This window comes from Hirundo rustica, chromosome 3, assembly GCF_015227805.2.
Source record: "Hirundo rustica isolate bHirRus1 chromosome 3, bHirRus1.pri.v3, whole genome shotgun sequence".
Taxonomy (NCBI): Eukaryota; Metazoa; Chordata; class Aves; order Passeriformes; family Hirundinidae; genus Hirundo; species Hirundo rustica.
Genome location: NC_053452.1, coordinates 55,719,278 through 55,742,861, shown reverse-complemented (window position 1 = coordinate 55,742,861; position 23,584 = coordinate 55,719,278). Strand labels below are relative to the sequence as shown.

General features: G+C 40.2%; 1 protein-coding gene across 6 annotated transcripts in view; it reads left to right on the top strand.

Annotated features, from left to right (window-relative positions):
• TIAM2 (TIAM Rac1 associated GEF 2) overlaps positions 1-23,584 on the top strand; it is a 137,413-nt gene that overhangs the window by 98,107 nt on the left and 15,722 nt on the right. For 4 of the 6 annotated variants that reach the window (XM_058419875.1, XM_058419876.1, XM_058419874.1 and 1 more), the window contains one exon: positions 7,994-8,097. In XM_058419875.1, coding sequence (XP_058275858.1) covers positions 7,994-8,097 — 104 coding nt within the window. Of the gene's footprint in view, positions 1-428; positions 506-7,993; positions 8,098-19,389; positions 19,782-23,584 lie in introns of those variants that run through there. The other 2 variants (XM_058419877.1, XM_040058872.2) reach the window with 2 other exon arrangements.

Here is a 23,584-nt window from a genome sequence, read left to right as displayed (position 1 = left end):
CCAGACTCAGCATGTCCAATCCTCTGTTTGTTATGGCTTTGGACAACTCTATTGATACATTTATCCTATTCCATTTTAAAGTATATTGTTTGCATTCTTTGTGCCTAGGTAAGTTGTCCCTCTGGTTTTTCTGAGTTTTTTAAAGCCTTTTGATTGTTCATAAAATGGAGTCAGACCTTTTAGCTACTGTACAATATTAGGAGCAGTTTTCACTTTTTCTCACACATGTAACATAAACAAATCCTTTGTTTTTCATTATCTGTCCTTTGTTTGCATATTTCTAACCTGAAAACAATTGTAACTGACAGCTGGTCTGGCCATTCGGCTGGGAGGTGATAACTCCAAAAGCCAATCCACTGCCAGACCCACAAATGTATAAAAAGTAAGAAATAAACAGGCAGAGGGGTTCTCGGCCTGGGACTCAGCCTTGAGCTCGCTCAGAGGAATGCTCTGCCCTGCGAAAATCTCTCATCTCCGTGTGGTTGCTTTGCGTATCCCAATCACAGTAAGTCTGCTCCCAAAATTTATTTGTGTGATGGTTGAAAGCCAGTCTTCTAATTGCCAGCATGGACATATTCCTGGCCAGCATAATGACTGATCAGCATCTGCTGGCCTTGGCCATTGCTTAAGTAGCTCTAGCTTACAACTATATGTTGTCAACCCCTTCTCCACACTTTCACATTTTTCTTTCATGTTTCCCACTCATGAGTTATAGAAGCAATGGTTCTTACAGGTCCCTGAAACTCTCTTTCATGTGATTTCATTCTGTGACTGTGCCTTCATCTTCAAGGTCATCTACATCTCCTTTATGCATCTCCAATCCTGCTCCTAAATAATTTTTAGTATTAACCTTGAATGATTCAAACATTTAATTGGAACACTTAGTATTTTACTTTCTTCACTGAGACAAATAATGAAAATATCAAATAAAATTAGTCCCCAAACCCACCTTGGACCATCTAGCCTTTCCCAGGCCTAGGAGTTAATTCACACCTCAATCTATTCTTACCTTACCTGCTAGCCAGGTCTGTCTTGTTTTAATTCCTATCCTTTTCATTTTGGCTAAAAATTTCCCTTGGGATATTGTAAAAGGTTCTTGGGGGGTTTTTTGTTGTGTTTTGTTTTGTTTTGGGTTTTTTTTTTGGTGGTGGGGGGTTGGTTTGTTTGTTTTGTGTTTTGTTTGTTTTTAACTAAGTTTCCAGAATATTATTTTTATCCTATATTTTTGTCTTTAAAAAATATTTTATTAAGGGCAGATGTCAGATTAGTTTGACACAATATGCTTACCCATAATATATATATGTTATATTCCATTTATTTCACATTTCTGGTTTTTCTTTCCTTGAATTTATTGTGAAAGCCTAAGGTTACTGTATAGGTTATAGATCTGCATTTTCCAAAATTAGATTACCCCAGCATGCTCATTCTTTCTTTAAACATAGCTATTTGATGTTATTCACAAGCTGTATAGCCTCATCCTCTTTTCCCCATCACCAGCTGAATAATTCATTAAAATCCTTGCTCCTGAGCTTCCATTTCCTATGCCAGGTTTTATATGTTGAGAGCTAAAGTTTAGTCCTCTGCTCAGCTGCTTGAGTGCAGCATGGCTTGCACACCACCAGAAATGGTAATTTTCTGAGCATTAGTTACTAACCCTTGTTGATTACAGACACATTTCAGCCCAGTTCAGCCACGCCCTATGGGACTGGCTTTACCATGGCCTTTAGAGTCAAAATCTGTTTGTTATAGTGAATGTTTGGTGATGTGGTAAGTGGATCAGGGGAAGTCAGGGATATCAGGAAAGACTCACTGCTGCTAACTGTTAATCAAGTATCTTACCTTAGCTGAGACATGCCTGGGTGCAATTCCCTTACCTGATTCTGACAAAACTTGTGACTTCCTCTCTCTCGTACAGCTGAGGATAGTTACCAAGCAGTGCACAGAGGTGCTGCTGCTCACAGATCGGAAAATGATGCCCTGCAGTGGTCTTAGTGTGTCTTTGAGTGAGAGACTGAGTACATTTAATTCTTCTGTGTTGTCTTTTCACGTAGATTTAGAAGGATTTTTTATTCAATTTATCATTGTCTTTGGAGCGGCAGGTGGAAACACTCCTTCTTGCCATAGTTTGAAAAAAGAGGTGGTTACACCACCTACACAGTGCTTGACACTCCATAACACTTGACATGCTTGTGATGGTTATTTGGCATTTTTTTAAATTACTGAGAGCAGTCTGAAATGGAACAAGTTCTGATGCATTATGAAAAGAGAACTATGAATAAAGAAACAGGATCCTCAGTTCCTACTCTCTCCTCATGATGATTTTGCCTTTGCAGTGAGCAGCTAAACTGGTAAGAGCATCTCTGACATGAAAGTAATTAAGGCTTCTTCATTAATTAAACAGAAGAAGAGAGATAAGTGACATTTGCATTTGCTGATGGCTTCTTTATGGCAAATGAATTGCCGGATGGTTGATGTTGATGTTTTCCAGTTGATTTCCTTTGGATTCTTGGCTGGGATTGCAGCAGAGATTATTATTGTCTCACACATCTGCTAGATGATGAGTTTCCATTGTACCTCACTGCTCACAAACACATGAATAACTTCCACATTCACCACTTCTATGTATATCACTGCATCAACATGGGAAGAAACATTCCCGGAGGCACACAGAGCTCTTGGATATGCTGCGTGTGTTTGTTTTTCAAGCCAACTGTCCCATCTGTGTGCTCTGTGCCTGCTTTTAATTGCATGTTGAGCAGTGAGGAACATGACTTAAGAAGTATGTTTTCTCTCAGTTTTTTAGTGGTCACACCATAACTTCTCTTGAACAATTGAGTCACTTACCTGCCTGCCAGCAAGACACAACACATAGGAGTGATACACATTCTTTGGTGATACTGTTGGTAGCTAAAAGTGCTGAGTGTGTTCTTCGTATTTTGTGGTTCTTTGCTAGAAACTAAGAGAAATATTTAGTATGCATTTCATGTGATGATGTTTAAGCTTTTCATGTAGAAGCACTCTTCCCCCCTGTGCTTTTCTGGGAATCCTAGCATTCATCTGCTGTTGTTACTCTTCTTGTTTGCAACAAACTGATTTTATTTGGTTTGTGTGGCAAGTTTTTGGTAGCAGGGTACTACAGGGGTGGCTTCTGTGAGAAGCTTCCAGATGCTTCCCAGTGACTGAGTCAGTGAAGTCAGTGAGGCTGACTCCAATATGGACTCACCACTGGCCAAGGCTGAGCCCATCAGCAGTGGTAGTAGCTCCTCTGGGACAAGATATTTAAGAAGCAGGGGGGGAAAGCCTGCATCCTTGCAGCTGGAGGGAGGAGTGACAATATCTAAGGAAAAACAACTCTGCAGACACCAAGGTCAGTGAAGAAGGAGGGGCTGGGACATGCTCTGGGTGCTGGAGCAGACCTTGCAGCCCTTGGTGCAGACCATGGTGAGGCAGCTGTTCCACTGCAGCCCACGGAGATCCATAGAGATCCACCTGCAGCCTGTGGAAGACACGCACCAGAGCAGACGGATGCAAGAAGGAGGCTGTGACCCCATGGCAAGCCCACACTGGAGCAGATTTGGTGGCTGGTTTTGTGACCCTGTGGGGGATCCATCCTCGAGCAGTTTGTTCCAGAAGGCCTGCACCCTGTGTGAGGGACCCATGGTGGAGTAATTCATGAAGAACTGCAGCCCGTGGGAAGGAGTCATGCTGGAGAAGTTCAAGGAGGACTGTCTCCATGGGATAACTCAGCACCAGAGAATGGGAAGAGCATGAGGCATGCTCCCCATGAGGAGAGAGTGGCAGAGACATTGTGTGATGAACTGACTACAGTTCCCCATTCCCTGATACCCTGTGCTGCTCAGGGGAAGGAGGGAGACAAAATCCTGAACAAAGTTAAGTCCAGGAAGAAGAGAGGGGTGGGGAGAAGGTGTTTCTAAGATGTGGATTTATTTCTCCTTATCCTACTCTGATTTGATTAGTGCTAAATTAAAATAATTTTCCTAAGCTGAGTCAGTTTTGCCTGTGACGGTGACAGGTGAATGATCTCTCCCTGTGCTTATCTCAACTCATCACCCTTCCATAATATTTCTCTCCCCTGCTCAGCTGAGGAGAGGAGTGGCTGAGTTGCTTTGGTGGACATTTGGTGCCCAGCTAGGGTCAACCCACCGCGCTGACTTAGTATTTTCTTTTCTGGAGACACTCCTCTTTGCTAGACTGGAAGAAAGTATCTGCTTCAGAGGTTCCTGTATCCCAGCTGGAAGGAATAAACATTTCAACTCACCAAGCATGTGCATGTGTGTAAACAGGACAGAGAGGTGTACTGCAGCAGAGAAAAATTATGTTAAACAGTTTAAACCATGGGTTTTTTAACTCATTATTATCAGTCCCATTTTTCTTCCAGACAGTTTTATCACAACCATGTCAGTAGAATAAATCAAATGTACTACTGTAATGGAGCTGTATGGGCAGATTTAGTGACGATACACTCACCATTTAGTATGCTGGAAAGCCTCTCAAGCAATGCTTTCTGTGAAGTATTCCATGTTTTCTTAAAGTAGACAGATACATAATTCTAGTAATATCAATATTTTGGGGGTTGTGTCTCTTTTTTTTTTTTTTTTTTTTTAATAAAGATTTTTTAAAAGCCTGGAAGTGCTGGTTTGACCTTCAATTTCAATGATTTTTCAGAACGTGTATCTCCTTGCATACTTTTCCATCCTCATGGCCAGCAAAGAACCAGGATATTATGTATTGGAACAAATTTGTACTTGCACAGTGATACATCTTTCTTAATTTTGTGCATATTCTATACAGTTTTCTTTCTAGTTTTATCTGAAAGTATAGTGGTTACCCAGCCTGTAAGAGAACACTTTCACATTTCTATTTGTGAATATCTTTGATAAAATGAATTCTATTGTAGAGCTAAATCCAAATTTGAATGTTTAAAGAAAATACATTTTGTAGGATTTGACTTTGCTAGTCCCCTTCCACTTATCACTGGAAGTAGAAAGAATTTCAGTATTGAACTTTTTGCTGCGTTCATGTCCTTAAGCTTTGCATTTGTAATTACCCATTCTCTAGGGTAATTCTTTTTTTTTTTTTTTTTTTTGGTGTGGGGAGGGTTGGGGGGGTTGAGCTATGCAGCTGATATTGGTACTTCTATGCTTTTTGGGAATAGTCTGTAGGAGCAGGACCAAAGGAAGTCCCTTTCCAGAGCAAAAGAAGGAAGAGGAGACAGGATGTGGATGCTAAACTGATCAACAACCCATACATCCTTCCTTCCTTTCTTTCTTCCCTCCTCATGTTACTTCTGTATACAATGCAGGATGCAGTAGGATGTCTTTTTTCACCTTGGATTCTTTCTGTGTAACTTTTTTTAGGTTTTGCTATTTATTGTTGTTTCTCCATAGTCAGCAACTCATTCTGCCAACAGTGAATGCTATAAAAATGGGCAAGACTATATAGACCTTTCTCTGATAATCCTGTAGAGTAAAAAAGGAAAACAAGATGAGGGTGAAGGCAGGAAAAGATGGGTCATCTGGAAAAAGCAATACAATATTTTCATTGCCTACTTTGGATATTGTTATCTTGATTTCTTCTGTTGTTTGCTGATTGTTTTACCCTATTTTCTGCTTCTCACATTTATGCTCTCCCTTAATTGCTTGTGTAAGTTAGTTTTACTGCTTCATAAAGGACAAATATGTTTGATGATCACTTTGTAAAATCAGGGAACTAGGGGTTTTTCTCAGTAGCTAGCTACCTGAGATCAAACTCTAGATCCCTTATGCCATTGCAAAATGTATTTCAGGTACATGCTGTTTGGGAGGGAGAAGGGCATTAAAACCCAGAGGGCAAGTAAAAAGAGCTCAGATGAGAAACAATAGGAAATAATATCCTTGGCATCACCTTATCCTGAAGAAAATGTTGTTAAAAGTCAATTTAAGTTTTAGGGGTTGGCTTACCCAGGAGTTGACAATGGTAGAAGTCAATAGACATTCATGTGTACTCATATACAGAAGAGAACCTCAAAATTACGTTAAAAGTCCAGAGGAAAGGAGAAAATTATTCAGACTTGGTGGAGGAAGAGAGGAAAAAGCACAATAAAATAAATAGACAAGACAGACTCTTTCTTAAGGTCTGAAAGACAATGGATGGCTGGAGTGGAGTTGTATAAAATGTGTTTTTTTCTGCAAAAGTGATAACTCTTGGGATATTGCATGTTACACAGGCTATTATATATCAGGAGCCACGCCTGGCTCTGAGAGGAGAAGGTAAAAAAAGCCTGAGGGGAGAAAAATGATGAGACCTGGTTTCTCCAAGGAGAGAGAAATGAGGAAGTGGTGAAGTGTTTGGCATGTGGGTGGAAAATGTCAGCCTCAATGCTAAGCTTGACCTGAGCACCTTAATAACAGATAGAAAAACCCAAGTTGATATTGTGCTGAGTTATTTGCATGTCTTTCTCTGTCTTACCTTTGAAGCCTATGAGCTGTGTTTTGTTTTACCAGGAAGGCTCCTTGTGGGTTTCAAGGTGCTCTTTTGGGCCTAAAATTTCTATTTTCCCTCTCTGCTTAAGTCCATGTTGGTCAATTCTTTCTGAGATGAGCCGGTCCTGCTCTGAATGGACAGCAACACCCAGACAGCTAAATTCTGTTGTCCTTCCCAATTTCTTTATTGGAAACTCTTATGATTTTATTGCAAGACGGGTGGTATTTAATTGCCATTTCAGTTGCTGGTGTCAGCGATTAAATAAGAATCTTACCTTTCACTTAAAAATAAATCTCCAGCATTTGTAGGTGTTGAGAAAGAGTTTGAAAATGTGGTGTGAATTATACTCTGGAGGCTTAAAGGCTAGGAAACAAAGCAGCAAACTTTAACCCCCCCTTTATTTTATTCCTGTTTTACCATCTGATGTTGCTGAAAATCCTTTTTCCTTTTTCTTTTCTTTGTGGGTTTTTTTGTGTTTGGTGGGTGTGTGGTTTTGTTTTTGGTTTGGTTTTTTTTGTTTGTTTGGTTGGTTGGTTGGTTTTTTGTTGGCTTTTTTTTTTTTTTTTTGGTGGTGGTTGCTTTATCATTTTCAGCTATGTGGTTTGATAATACTGCAGATCAAAAATCACTTCTTCACTTCTAGGATTTTTAATTAGAATTTCCATGTGAACAGCTCTGCAGATTTTCAGCAGCCAATTGAGGAAATATAAAGAGAAAGAACATCATTTTTATATGAACGCTCAGCATTGTTGGATAGCTCTTGAGTTTAAATGTAAATGTTACTAAAAGCTACAGTGTGTCAGGAAGCAGAGCAGGGCAGCACTGCGTCTGGTTTTTGCTTGTGCCAGCTACTGTGTAGATGGACTCCAAACTTGAGAAAATTGGTAAACTCTTTGCAAGAAGAAAGGATTGTATCTGTATTATTAAAGTTGGTGTTTCTTCCAGGGCAAAATTCTCTTTTCTTCTCAAATCTTTAAAGGATTCGGGACTCAGTCATGTCAAACAATGGTGTGTTCATCCAAGGAGAGCTGCTGAGTGCATTTAATAATCTTCACTGGTTGTCTCAGTACAGTGTGCTGATTATAGATAGTGCTGCCTTCAAAAGCATGCTGTTAGCAAGAGCGTTAGGTTTATTTTGGTAGATCAGATATGCACATTGCTTCAGACAGTCTCTGATGTCCAGCTGCAGTTTGGAAAGCAGAGCTTCAAGGCTTAGTTACTCCTTGCTTTGACCTCTCCCACTGTTTTCTGAGGGGTGAAGACGATTGCAAATTTTGTATTTCTTCTGGACATGACACTTAGTGTCCTGGTCTAGTTGACATGTTGGTGTTAGGTCATAAGTTGGACTCAACGGTCTCAGAGATTTTTTCCAGCCTAATTGATTCTGTGATTCTCTCCTGCTAGTGTAATTGTACTAGACACTGAAATTGTTGGCAGGTAAGAGCAAATACTTTTCCTGTTTCTGTCCTATAAACCTCTAATTTATTTGTGTGTTTTAATTCAAATGCAGACTTTAGTAATGTGCCTGACGTCACATCCAGTTTGAAAAGGAGCAGTACTGATGGCACTCTGGACCAAATGCCACACAGGGAGAAGACCGATCCACCCTTCAGGGTAAGAAAATACTTGACACAACAATCCTTGTGAACCAAAGGCAGTGTTGTGGCATTAATGCTCTGCATTTGGTTGGAAGGAATTTAACATATGGCATTAATTTGAAAAAAATTGTATGCATATTAGCTGTACTTGGTGTTTTAGTATCTTGAGGTCACCCTGACAGGTCGGCATCTACAGCACAGCTGCTGCATCTGCAGGAGCAGTGTGATGGGGGCAAATGGCAAGCAGGTGGACACTTGTCAAATTCATTTTTCTGTGTGGCTTGAACATGGTTCCTGCAGAGAACAGTAAAGCTGCTACAGCTTCCTAATTGATTCAGTTTGTTTTGTCTTCTCTTTTTGCTGATATTTCCAGGGCTTGCTGTTAATATTGCAGTGACCATAGCAATATTATGTCAGTAGGCTACCGACTTGGAGAAGTGCAGTGTTTGAGACACAGTGATTGCCACTCTCTAATTTGGAGACCCTTTATGTGTCTACAGTTCCTGTTTGACTTGGCTGCACTAATGGTTTTCCTTCTCTCAGCATGGACTTTGGGGGCTGAGGCAGGAATGCTCAGAATTAGTGCCCATCTTCAAATGCACTGCTCTCTGAAGAGCAGCTTTTTGTCCATTTTGCTCTGAATCAGACAAATTGCAAGCTATGTCCAATTCAAGTGCAAATTGTTTCGAACCTCCCAACTGCAAGTGTGGGTAGTGTTTTAGTGTTGGTGGCCGTGATTTTACCTGCCATTGCCGTTCTGACAACAGAAACGTGTTTTTAAATTCTGTCGATGAGTTGGTTGTATCTTCAAGCAAATTTGTGATAACACTTGTGTTAGCGCTCTTGCATAACAGGAATGACGTTAAGAGTTTTTATGGTTCTGGAATATATTACTGTCTTGTACTAGGTTGTATGAAATACTGGTCGAGATGAGACAGAACGTAAAATCACAGAAGACTGGAATAGGGAAGATACATTGTGCCTCTAACCATACCTACTGAGAGGAGCTGTTAGTCTTACTTTATTAATTACTTCGTAATCTACTTCACTCTTATAGAGGTGATTTTATGTGGTTTTCCTAGAGAATAAGGAGAAGCCCATCTCCTGCTGCACAAGGGGATTCCCACAGAGATGATCTGTATCTTGTGTAACAATTGCTTATGCTTCCCCAAAGTCTTTGCAACCAGACAAGAACAAACTGGATTTTCTCCCCTTAGGACACATTGTTCCTTTGAAAGGAGTATTGTGGATTTTTCTGCTTTGCTGTTTTAGGACTTCTGCCTGGCTTAGGGATGGGGATCTTTGTGGGAGCGCAGCAGAGGTTACCCCAAGGCTTAGGATGCTCTGATGGCTGTTTGCGCCAGGCCAGGCTCCCCTGAGTGCCTTGGGGTGCCCTGCTCGCCCGGAGTATGCAGTGTCCCCCATGCACTGTGTGGACATAAATGCTGACCTTCTGTCCTGCTGGAGGAGAGGAGATTCTGGAGCATCAGCTTTGCTTTAGCAGAAGAATAAAGCCAATCCTGATTGCCTGTGTCAAATACACCAGCTGCCAGAAAATTAGGGAGAGTTCTGAGGATTTAAATACACAGAGAACAATTGATATACACTAGTTGTTGCTTTTAATGGCACTAAATTTACTCCAATGCTCTAAATTATATGCTGCAATTAAAGCTCAGAAAAAGAGAGGAAGATGGACAGGTCTGCTCCCTGTCCTCCCTCCAGCCTCAAATTTGTCAGATTCAGCAGTTATTGGGCTTTTGCATGATTTGCTGAAGTAATTGCCCATTCTGTATTGCAGTTCACTTCTTGAGCTGACATGTGGTTCTGCTAGTGTCATTTTAAAAATTATCTGAGGCTGCCCTGGTTTTGTAGGTACAAGGGTGGAAAACAGCCTGGCAACCAGAGGCAGTCTGACTTGGACTGCAGCTGTAAACGAGTCTGTGACAGCTCTGCAATTTCTGCAAATGGTTTGTAATTGATTGCTGTCATTCTGTTGGAGGGTGCCTATTACCGTCAGAGCTTTTTGTCTGACCCTTTTGCTATCTCCAATAGATGCAGAAGTAAAGAAAACCCAAACCTAACAGTTAAGTTCAGGTGGTGTATATTGTATGTGCTTTTGTGATTATGTATAACAGGAATTAAAATGATTTCTGGTTTTATAGCTGTGATTTGGACTGCTCACCAGATGAACAATAACTATTGCTAATAAAAGCTAGTTTGAGGAAATTGTGCAGTCTTGAAAAGCATAGCATCTGGATTTTGGGTTGTGGATTTTTTTTTTCCCTTTGCCTTCTGTTTCCTGCATGTGCTGACTTGACCTCCCACGCCTGTGGACACCATTAGTGCAGTATGCAAGTAGGCGATGCTGCAGAAGTATGGGGGAGAGGAGCTCTGTAAGCACAGCTCTGTGGAGGAGAGGCTGGTGGTGCTGAGAGTTTCTGAGCACAGCCTGGAACTACAGGCAGTTTGGGATTATTTCAGGGGAGACACAGCTAGAGATGCTCATTTTCCACTTGACAGCAACTGTAGATCTGATTGTTTGGCTCTGAGGGAGCAGGCTCCTTTGAAGTTTGGTTGATTTTTGTCCCATAACCTGTAAGTAAATAAAAAACAGTCTTATATTTTTGGATTTAATGATTGCATGTCTGATTTCTGGATTTTGTTTCTTGTTTGGAGCATTTTTGTTTGTTTTTCACTGTTTTCTTCATGTCATACCAAGGTAAAGTTAGGCATCATCTTAAATGAAAGTACAGTGAGGCGTTTCAGAAGTGCCTTGTAATCTCAAAGAAATAAGTCTTTTGTTGCATGTGTACTACATTCAAACATGCCTTGATTTAGTCAGTCATTCATGGATTTTTTTTTTTGCAGACTGAGAAAGGAATGCATTTAGGATGGCAAGAGAAGCTAGTATCAATCCAGAAATGGAACCTGTTCTTTAAGTTATAAAATATTATTAGAAATACATGGATATCAAGAACCATCCATTCCAGATGCACATTAGTTCTGACAGCTCTGGATTCTCTGGGATACCCCATATGTACTTTAATACCTTTAACCTTATCTTCAATTTTATTTAACAGGGATAGATACTCTACTTCTAACACATTGTGCTGCAGTACACTTTCAAACTGTGGTAAAATACTGTGGCAAGAGCATGTTGTCCTTGCTCTTGGTTCTGGAGTATATAGATGTTCTGTTGACAGAAGAATATGTGACCTTAGAAAATCTAGGAACTGAGCATGCCTGTCAGTGTAATTAAGTTTAGTTGTATTTAATCATTTTGAGAACTAATTGTCTGTGCTCCTGGTGCTCATTTAAATCCTGGCATCTTGACAGTTGCCAAGAATCAAGCTCTCTGTACATCAAAGTAGAAGGAAGCTGAATGAACAAAAAAATGCAATATTTCCTTTAGCTACTCGTGATTTCTAATTGCAAACTATATTGGCTAGAAATGTTTTTCTAGCCCACTGTTTGTTTTAAGATTAGGTTTAGTAGTCTGTTACTAACTTATCTTTACTTTATATTTTCAGTGTATTAAAAATAACTTTTTATGAAACATAGCTAGAAGGGGACATTTTACCATATAATTATCTATTATTTTAAGGTCTCTAGAAAGGGACCTGCTGTGATCTGACTTTTGGTTGCCCTGAATCTTTTGAGTGTCATCAGAAAGACACATTTCTGAAATCCTATTAAATTCTAACAGACATAAAGAAGTAACTTCATATAAATGCATGTGTGAGATGGGGAAGATGTATTTTACAGACCATAAGTAAAAACCTTAGGGTATACTCTCTGCAAATATTTCAGATAACTTCATTATATCCTCAGCTGTATCTTAGAGGTCTTTAAGGAATTCAAGAAATGCAGTAAAAATAGCTAGTGTGATGGCTTTTAATCATTATAGAAACAGTCAATGAATACAGAGTGGTTTTATGGTGGCACCTTCAAAAATTAATATTGCAGGTGCAGAAATGGAAGCTGCTGTGTAAGAAACTTTGAATGTTAACAAGAATTGACTTTTTAAAGAATGGCCAACTGGTTTCATTTCGTAAGGCTTTGACATGCTGCTGTATTTCTTTCAAACAATGAAATAAAATTGGTCCTGGGAATAAGTTGAATATAGAAACTTGGGGAAATTGTCTTCCCTGTTGTCTCTTGAAATAGTCACTTTACTCTCAGCAGGGGTTATTGATCATACCTGAATGTGTGTATATGAGGACAAATCTATCCCCATCACCTCTTAATAAAAAAGAAGTAAAAAATTCTATACACTGCAGAGATAAAACCCATTTTTGTTTCCTTGAGAATACCATTCTTAATGCAATGAACAGAAGTTATGGTTAAAAATACTAGAACACCTTTCCCTAGCTTAAGCTTATTTAGATTATCTCAACTGATTCATCTCCCCCTTCTGTCTGATGTCCATATTCCCTTTTCCTTCCTCTGATAAGGAAATGAGAATTTGTGGTAAGTCTGATCAGCAGAGTTCATGACACCTTTGGCAAACACAAATCTGCATCTCCTGCAGGAGGGAGCACTTTCATCAAATGCTTTCAGCTTTTCATGGGGATGAGGTCCAGGCCAATATGATGGCCCTACTTGAAATGCTCATTTTTAGTTATAGCAGACAAAAAGAAGGTAGAAAAAATTACGTCCTTGTGTGTTTCAGAAGTCTTGTTTTTGGATGCTTGAGTTTCCTACGTAATATGAAGTCATCCTTCCAGTGTTTTTGAAGCTTGTTTGCTCTGTTTATTGTGATGCCAATTGTGGTCATTCTTCCACTTGCCAGTGCAGTGAGAAGTACATTTCCATGTAGTCGGCATGTCTGGGTCCATGGTGAGAAATCCGGTTTTTGGTCTCCCTGCACGCAATGCCACTTTTCCTGTTCGAGGAGCCAATGTGCACATATGCCTGACTTGGGCAACTGTTCAGGCTTTTTTTGTAGCCCTTCCAATCAAAAGGATATGTGCAATTGAGCAGCACATTTGCATATTTGATGGTGCCCAAGAGGTGTGAATGCAGAGAAAGGCTGGGTCAGAAAGCAAACCCATCTTCCAAGTTCTACATCATGCAGCTACCTTAGGAAGCTTCCCAAAGCAGTGCTTTCATCAGATGCAAAATGTATGTGTTGAGATTTCAAAAAGGAAATCAATCACTCTGTTATCTATTAGCTGATTTCACTCAGCTATTTCTGCAACAAAAGTCAGTGAGAATTGTAAAGAGTTTGCTACCTTGTGTGATTTTGGCCTCTTGTTTTATACAACATAGCCACCACTGGATGGGTGGTTTCCATAAGTCGAAGAAATCAGTATTTTGTCTTCAAAATGTCTAAAGCTGATTTCAAAACCTCTCCATTAGTAGTATGACCACAGCCATCAGCTTCTGAAGCAGAATAATTTAATGGTAAAAATTAGGTACAAAACACATTGCAGTCTAGGTTCAAGCCTGGATGAGAGAAAATGTATCTCATTGCTGGTTTGAATGCTCAGTTGTTAAAGAAAAAAAGCATGGTTTGACTTTTGGGAAGAGGAAGGGGGCAACTGTGTCAGTTGCCATAGAATGGCAGGAGTGGAAAGTAGTTAGTAATCATTACTCATACTTTCAGTCGAATCCCAACAGAAAATTCATGCAATTGTTCAATGTTGGTGGAAGATTTGAATGGTATTTTATCTTCCAGAAGAATGCAAGTGGATGCTAGGAATGATGTATTCCTATGATTTATCACCTACAAAACGTTGTACCTTGTGATCTGTAGCTGAAGTGCTTTGGAGTAGTTCAGGGCACTGTTATTCAAAACACATGCAACTGCTTTTTACTGCTACTGTCAGTAAATGTAATCTTATTTATTAGATGGATCATATGTATTATATAATATATATATGTCGTGGTTCATTTATTTATTTTGAGCTGGTGATGACACTCATTACTCCCAGAGATGAGTATGGGATCACCACTCTGACTGCATGTTTATAAGTAGTATATGTGAAATAATTTTGTTAAACAGACTGTAAAAATCAAAAATCTTGGAAAGGGCATGTTAGTACTAACTAGCTAAACACCAGTTGTTGAGCTCCATTTGAAGAAAACCAAGCAGAAATGACCAGAAGCCCAACAGAGCCCCAAAGCCACTTCTTGCATGGAGGCAATTCCAGCTGAATGTCATGATGGCTTCTCATTAGCTCTGTTTCACATTGCCCGGGCAGTTCCCACTTGCACAGCATGTCATTAATTGCAGGAGAGCTGCCTGCCTGAAGATTTACTCAGCATCCATAGGACATTAAGGATTTTTCCTTTATTTTAATCATGAAAACTCTTTAGCAGTTGATGACATCCAAAAGCTTGGGGAGTAGTCTGCAATTAACCTTTTTTTTTATTTTTTTTTTTAAAAAAAAAAAAAAAAAAACAAAAAAAAAAAAAAAAAAAAAACCCACACCAAAACTTTGAAGGAGGGGGATTAACAACACGGTACTCTCAAAATCATGTACAGCCTCTGCAATCCAAGTGTCATTTTCTTCCAGATGTGACATGCATTTAGGGAATCTCAGAGCTAACATGGGAAAATAGCACATCTCTCAGCAGTGGTTTCCTTGATTCATTTGTGCCTGGAGGGGACCATTCTGCACTGAAAGCGTGACAAACCCGTGGGGAGTTCTGCTAATTATCGTGTTTCCCTTGCAGATAGCCCAGCCTATGGTGACCCTACCAGAGCTGGTGGCTTCCAGCTGTGTGTAGCCAGTGCTGCACTCCTGCTGTCTTCCTGACATGCCTTTTGAGAAGACTATCAGTGAAATTGTAGCCCTTTAGAAGTTCATAAGAATTTTGCTACTTTATCTGGGTTTCAGTGTAATAATCTATTGCTCAGAAAAGGCACCAGAACTGGCAGACTGTACGTTACAGAAGGCTTACCATAACCCTACCAGTGAGTGCTATTGCCCAGTCCTGGATTTTATTTTGTTGTGTTGGTCCTGCGGTTCTGCATCCCCTATGGATTGCCCAAAATTCAAATGTAAGAGTTGCGAGAAGGAGCTGCAAGACAACAAGGCTTAAAGCATGGAAAGTGCTGTACTTAACGTGAACCTATAACCAGGTCAGGCTGTAGTTTGAGACCTGCTTGCACAGTTACTGACAGGGAGGCAAAAGAATGGTAGGAAAGAGGACCGAAGGGTCTGCACAGTATGTGCAGTTCTTGCATGCAGAGGTGTGACCTTGTGGCACTTTGTTTTGTGCTATTACATTGAGGCCTGGGGCTTAGAGGGAGGAGGTATTTGTTGTCTTTCCTCCAACTGAAGGAAACGTCCTCTCAAAAGTACTGAGACAGCTTTTGGTATGAAACATGCAGATGGTTTTGATCAGGAAAAGAAATTGTGTTTTGTTGATGCTGGCAAATGAAGGAAGCCGGTGGGAGATGACTTACAACACAGCTTTTCTTTGTAGTCATCTGGGAAAAATCCATAAGGCTTACCTGTAGATGAAAAGGGAAGCATATGACAGCAGCCCTGAATCATTACAACAGGATATGGTTAGAAGTGTCTCTGGAGATGCCTGTGACTTCACTGATGAAGGGCAGGAAGCTGCCTGGGAGCCCATCACCCTGCACCTCCAAAAGCAACCCTGGTCACCTGCAGTGCAGGATATGACAGCAGCATCACTTTGCAATGAAAGGCAGAAATATCTACTCACACTTCTGACAGACCCAGGGAACTGGATAACCTCTCTGCCAGCTGCAGAATATTTGGTGGTTTGTTGTTTTTTGGGTTTTTTTTACTCTGTTCAGTTTTGAGATACTGTTCAGTTGCAGTGCTGACAGTAATATATGTGTTTTTTCCTTGCAATGCAAAGGCATCTAAGCCCAATTTTAGTGCATGCCAAGGTATGTGATGTGCCCAGCAGTCACTCATAGCTCTCAAAGCCGCTTTAAAGTTGCACAAAGCTTCAGTATAGGATTTCAGAGAAACACTGCATCCTGGATACTATCATAACTTCAATGAGGCTTTGATTCCTATTTTGCTCTGTCGGGAACATGTAATGACAAAGGTAGACCTGAAATTCCAAGATTGAAAAATGTCTGCTACCTGCAGCAAATTCTACAAAATAAAAGATAACAAAAATGTGCATGAAAGAATGGAAGAGGCAGAAGAATTTTCAAAAAAAGAAAGAAAAAAGAAAAAAGAAAAAAAAAGGCATTAGTTGAATCAGATGCCAGGAAGGTTCCACCAGATTTTCATGCTTTGTTACCTGTTGTCTCTTGTTAACATATTGTGAGCAGACATAGACATCCTCTCACATGGTGATTATTTCCTTCTGAGACAGTGGAATTCTGCTGTAGTGCTTAAACAAAGCCTTGCCAAAACCAGGGGAGAGGCTGGTGTAGAGTTCAGCGAATCTATGTTCATCTTTACAGGGGAGTCACTGTGTCTTTTAACATTTGGAATGCAGAATGCTGGCTACTCACAAGAACAGATACGAGTTGCCTTCTCCGCCTCCAAAGGTGGCACACTGTGAAATTATATTGTGAAACATAAATGCAACTGCAAAGATAATGTCTCAGTGGTTGCTATAGTTTCTAATTCAGTACTTGAGAAAACTTTTTGCATTCAGCACAAAACATTTTGAGTGAGAATGTTACAAACAATATTTAAGATGCTTGAAATTAGACATAAAAGCAAGAACTCATTTTACACTTTTGGAATGCTAACTGATTTTTTTTATCACTGGAATTAAAGCAAGTGTCTTCACTGTGGTCAATTATGCTTTGAAAATACATTTTGACGGCATTTAAAAACCATGTTATTAGTATAATAGGCATGACAGGAAAATATGCAGAAAAATTATCCACCCACAGTTATAAAAATTCAAAAAAAGACTCCCTCTAGATCAGTGTAGAGGTCTGAAGACAAGCTGTATTAATCCCGGGCTTAGAGACCACTAACATTGCAGAGCTCTTGTTGGTGCAGGGTACGTAAGTACATACGTATTTTTATATATATGTGTGTGTGTCTATGTATGTATGTTGTGTATATGAATTATGCTTCTGTGTCACCGGTGGTCGGGACTGATGTTACAAACTAGCCCACAAGTGCTCAGGATTGTCCCTCAGGCAAGCCACTGTTTCCTTTCATTCAAAGTGTACACCAACGGAGCAAAATTAGCCTTTTACCTTCATGCATTAAGGGCAAAAGCAGGATGGGAAATGAACTGGATGCAGATAAACACACCTACACGTATCAGGACAATAGAGGGAAGCCTGTATTATGAAGGATGTCACTGTTATGGTAACTATCAAGGCTGGTGCCACTGAAATGGAAAGATGAAAAACAGATGTCGGTAAAGGGAATGTGCGTTATTCAAAGTACACAGGAACAAACAACAGGCCTATGTCATTTTTCCAGTGATCTTAAAAATATTTCACAGTGATGGATTATTTCACTTGTTTTTGAGAAGTACTTGAGTGCTGCTTGTGTACTTCTAGAGAAAAGGAAAGGCTAAATGAAAAGCATTCATTCATTTGCTTTGCTTTAGTTTATGTTGTTCCCCTTTTTGATTTGTCCAAGTCCCTCAATAGGAGATGGAAAGATTACTGAAACATAATTGTCTTTTTTCTAATGAATACACATTCAATAAAAGCTGTTAATTGGTAACATATTTTAGCTGGCATATGGCTAGCTAATAATGCAGGCTTAATTAGCAAATCTGGGGAAGAATAACTTCCTAATATGGAATTAAAAAGGCTTGTCATTGTTTTTCATCAAGATTGATGATATTGCTTGGACCTGAAATTTAGCAACCTTTTTTTTCCTCTCGGTCCCAGTGGATGAGCTGTGTTTTTACATGTATCTGTTAGAAAAACAGGGCTTGAAAATGCCATGGCTAATGCAGACAGGAAACAAAGAAACAGCAGCTCTCCAGAAAGTATAGTTATACTCTTAATATGCGTAGATCTGGTGACCTGGCCTGTGTTATTTTTAAAATGCCATGTGCAGCACTGTAAACTTTTAATTTCCACAAACTACTTATTTAATTTTGTTTCCTATCTTCAGACTTGCTCTGTGGATCCCTAGGTTCTGTGGATTACTGCAGAGGCAACCACTAATGGTGGATAAGAACAGTAGCCTTGTACATGCTGCACAGTAACCTATGAATTTGGATTTTTAAACCAGACTGCACATCCACTGAAAAATGAAATGTTAGGGAGCAGGCAAAACTTCTCTTGCTCCTTCAAGACCATTTCCTCAATTTTCTGTTTACAGTCTTCTTCCCCAGTGAACCTGATATGTCTCCAAGAGAAAGAAAGGGCACAGTCCATCCGCTAAGTTCCTGCTGCCGTGATGTGTTCTGCGTGTCTTATCAGCAGCATGTTGTTTCAGGGCTCCAGCATCATTTTTCCTCTGATAGGCAGCCTCTCAGTCACTGAGCTGTACAGTTTGGCAAATGCTGAGCTGTCAAGTTGTGCTAATGATTTGGAAAGAGATGGATGTAAGTTTAATTGCAGTAATTAAATGAGAAAGCTGTGTTATTCCCTTGCTTGTGTGAAGGTGAACATCCTTGAAACCTTAGACGCCGTGCACTCATAACCAAGGGTATAGGTACCCAGGCTTGGTGCATCATTTGGGTTCAAGAGAAGGATTTGCTAGGGAGCAATAGGTGCTGCCAAGGGCAGTGTTGAAGGAAGCCTTACAGCTCAACTTTATTGCACTGTAGGAGTGCTGTGACAGGGGCAACACAGGAGTTGCTGTGTTTTATTATGCTACTGGTGTAGTTCTCCTTTTATTAATGAATTGCTTGTCAGTCTTTTATCTCTTCAGTTCAGTGTTGTCATGTCCTATAATGTTTTATTTAAAGCTGCATTGTTCTTAGGGTAATCTATCTGTAGACCCAAATGGTTTTGTGTAAATATGTCAACATCAGAACTCTTACTTTCAAGCCTGAATTTATTACTGAGCTCATTTTAAATTTCTTTTTATTGATGTAATTATGGCTAAAAAGTTCAAACAAAGGACAAGCATAATTATATAAAGAAATCATCCAGAGAGCTGCCTATTTGTTTTTCATTTTATCATTTTAAGAGCATTTGTATGCCACAACATTTAGCAGCATATACCCTTGACAGTGCATCAGTGCTATTGATAAATCATGCTGACCTTCAGGGCAGTCAGCACCCTTTAGATATTTTTAGGTATTTGGCTAACTTTCTCAAAGCACCTGATGTTTTGTTTATGCAGTAGATTTCACAGGCAGGGAGGCAGGTATATTTCTGGGGAGATCAAACCCACCTTCCCTTGTCATAACTGAACTTTGTCCTGCACTCACCACATCAAGCTGTTTATAAAAAAATCTCCTCATTTAGCATCTTTTTCCTTCATTTGTAACAACAAAGGGAGGCATGGCAGGTCTGTCTGTACTCTCATAAGCTGCTTAGCCTCCATGCATTGGGACGTTGTCAGCGTCTCCGATTTTGGGTAATCGGCACAAAAGAGAAACTTGTGCAGCCGAGCTCAGAGGGAAGGTGTGTTTGTGGGGGGTCACAACATCCGTGGCTTCCTTCCAAGGGCCTTTTTCCTTTGGAGAAGTTTGTATTCACAAGCCACAATGCCCGCCTTCAGGAGGAGTAAAACCAGAGCGAAGAGTTTAGCGCTGGCTCGCAAAACCCAGCAGCAGGCAGCGGCAGCTTGCGGCTCCCTGCACAGGATGTTCTCTGTGGTGAGTTCTGCAGCGGCGTGGCTTCAGCTGGGGGTGCTGCTTAATTAGGCCGGGGTGAGGGGGCTGCAGGAGCATCCAAGCTGCCTGTACCTGATAAATATTGACTGTCCCATTAGTAATCAAATAATGTAATCAAAAAATAGCATTAGTAATCAAATAATGGATTCTTGTAATGTGCAGTTGGTGGCTGAGTTTGTACCAGTAGCCTGCATGGGAAAAGGTTTGGGGTTTCTGAAGTTTTGGGGGAGGGAAGGATGGGCTGGCTGCCTGCACTGTTCGCTGCTGGGCTCAAGCAAAATGTTATTTCTTGCATCTCTCAGAGAAAGGACTAAGTAAGATCCGTATTTTGACAAGTGGGAAGGTTTTAAAAAGATTCCTCATGGAAGTAACTGCAGCATGAATATTTTAACTGTTTGTCTGTTTTTTTCACGATTAAGTTAGTATCGTGGAAAAAGGGAAAATTTGATCTATAATCAAGGTAAAGCTGGCAAAATGTAAGAAGGCTGTACATGTGTATTACACAGGTGGCAGAAAGATAACGTGAGCCTCCTGTATTAAAATTGACAACATCAGGATAAGGACCTGGGGTAGAAGGGACTGACAGTTTTTTACAAAATCAAGGTTTGGAAAATTTTTATTCTGTGCTTTGATGTTGCCTCATAAGACTCTCCTTTTTGTGACCTGGGCTGTCAGGGTTCCACTTTTTGTTTTCTTGATGCTCTCATCTTTACATTTTGTATAGTCAGGATTTAGTGTCCTGCAATGGGAATCACTTCTGTTTTGCTTTTGACTTCGGTATGGGTTAGGTCAGATGACTTTGGAGATTGATTCTAGAGAAACTGAGAACAACCTCTATGAGTTCAGTGGTTGCTGCTTGTCCTGGGGACCTGATCAGTGCAGGCTCTTGGGCCCAGGTCCCTGCTGCATGACTTGGTTTATAACAAGTAATTGTCAAGTACTTCAGTGACCACTGATGGTTTTTCTTGGTACTCAAAGATGGGCATCTCTCTGTGTGGCATGCAACAGATATTTGCCACCATGCAAATATCAATAGCTCAGGCACAACATCAGGTGGGTTGCATCTCGGCTGTCCTACACAGCTGTATGTTCAGCCTTCTTTCAGGCCTCGCCCTGTGCTCCCTGGAAAGAATTACTGGGTCAGCAGCCCCTCTCTCTTCTTATAGTACTTGTGATAATTCTAAATGAGGTTGGTGACCTCTAATTCTGTTAACAGGCTGATTGGCTAATGTAAATCTCTCTGAAACTGGGAAATTCTAACTCAAAGGCAAAAGTTCCTTGTTAATTCCTTGTCTTTTGTATGATTTGGTAGTGTCCAGCAGGGCACCTTCTCATGCTGTGGTGCAGAGGATTTGCTTCTCCCTCCTTAAAACATAACTCTAAGTATGCTTTGCTTATTGCTATGAAGGATCTCAGTGGACACTGAAAAAAAAATGCCCTTCTTTTAGCAAAGTTTTAAGTATTTTCATTAAAAGACACGCAAGAGACAGAGTGAAACAAAGCAGACCCTAGAATTTTATTGTCAGTCAGGAACAAGTTCATATTGAGTGGCGTTGAAGTTGGGAAGGAGAAGGAACAGAAGATAAATAATGACTGAGGCTACTGCTTTGGTTTAGCTTCTCCAGCTGAAAGCTGAGCAGCACTTTTGCCCAGACATCTATGGTGAAAATGCCGCAAAGTATTTTTCAGTAAAGCTCTGCTGGCATTTTTCAGTTTTAATGAACAAATTAGAGGAATGAGGTACTATATTGATGTCTATCATAAAGCAACTTTTTTCTGTGGTCTTTAAGGAAGTTAAGGCCTGCAACTTTCTAGCCTTTTATGTTGCTTGGTTACAAAGTACTTCCCAGTCTGAGGAGATGCCAGAGATGCCCATAGAGTGATGCACCCACAAAAATATGGCGATTTTCAGGACTACCTTTGTTCTGGAGAGAAACACTTCCTAACACAAAGTAAAATCCAAGAAATCTCCAAGAGCTTTCCTTTTACACAGAGAGAGGGATGTAAAAGAGTCTCAGGCTAGTTGCTCATTGCTCAAAATTCCATGTAATTGTATTTCTTCTGCTGACTGGTGCATTCAGTCTTCCTGGAAATACATCTGATATATGGAAATACACACAGCTGATGCATGTTAGCTGTTCATTTTTGGAGGGCAAAAGTCTAATCTAGTTCTGCAGGATGTTTATGAGCATGTTTCCTCTTAGGGTAGAGAGTTAAAAGGATTGGTGATCCAGCCCATAGATGTGGTCTGTGTCCTGCACACGGATACTGAATCCTGAACAGTCTTCAAAGAAACATGCATGGCTTTCACTTCACTAAGGAGTCGTTCTTAAGTTATGTAGAGTTTTCTAAATCTACTAAAATATTCCTTTCCATAACTGTCTCAAACAAACCCTGACAGACTGGGGGAGTACATGATATGTATAAATGAGGGTAAAGTAAACAGCAGCATGCAGAGACCCTGTAACACTAATTGACCTTGTGCAGCATTTATGCTCAATCAGTATAATTCAGTAGAAAGTCACAGGATACCCATGAAATCATTGTGCTAGTTCTTAACCACTGCTGATTAATGTCTTCTGCTCCCTCATTGATTAATTTTATGGGGCCTTTTTACCCTGGTGGGAATAGCACGGCCTCAAATGATGATATGCTTGTCTGTAAGGAGCAAAGAAAATCTGTAAGACATTCTTGTGAGAGTATCTTTTTGCTCACTTTAATATATCTGTAATATTTCTTACCACAACCATTATTGAAAATAGAATGTGCTGCATCTCCATCTGACAAGCTGAGTACCACTGTGGTTGTTGGCTGCCAGGGGTCAAGGTGACATCTCTATGGGCTGGAACTTTCCCTTCAAAGGTTACTTTGAGCAGTCCACATTCACAGAGAATACTCCTTGCAGAAGGATGTGGAACCTTAAATCTAAGTATCAAACATGCAGGGATGAAAGAAATGTTTCTCCACACTACTTCTACACATCCTTCTGTTTTCTAAGAGGCCAAGAGAATATTGGGCAGGAGGTTGCTTTCCCTGACTGGTAGATCTGTAGAACAGTTTATACAGCTTTGCGGGAAATCTTGAATATCGCCAATAAACCAGCACAGTGCTCCTCGGCTTCCTTCTCCCTGAAATATAAGTATATGTGGGGAATTTTTTTTCCTTAAAACCCTGCATAAACTCCATTTTTCTTTCCCACCTCTAGCACAAAATTTTTTGATATTTAGCCTTATTTGTCTGCCATTCAGTGCCAAAGTTAAGCTGAAGCTTCTTCTAGTCCCCTATACATGTTGCTGAAAGCGCATACATAAGCTCAAGTAATGGATTTTGGAGGAAGTTTGGTGCTTCTGTTGTAGTTTCTCCTCAGCTTTTAGCTGTTACCAGCTACCTTGCAGTGCTGTCTGTAGTCAGTTATCTGGACTTCTCTTTTTAAATGTTTTTATTCTGATTAGCTGCACACTATAAAAGTTGGCATAAATAATTTTTTTACCACTTACTAAGTACAAACAATCTCGGGTTTGCGCACATAAAATCAGCTGTGTGATTAAGGAATTTATCAGTTTTATCTGAGAGTCATATTTGCCTGTATGAACTATTGCAGTGTCAAGATCAAAGCAAATTCAGGGTTAATTTCCTCCTTAATTCAAGGTGGATTTGTGTAGTATCAAGAGGGGGTTCCTTTTGAGACTTCTTGGCTTAAGGGCACTGGACTACCAAGTTTTGATGTGACATCCAGCGTGCCCAGCTGGCATTAAAATCCCAGCTGCAGGGCAATCCCAAATAGA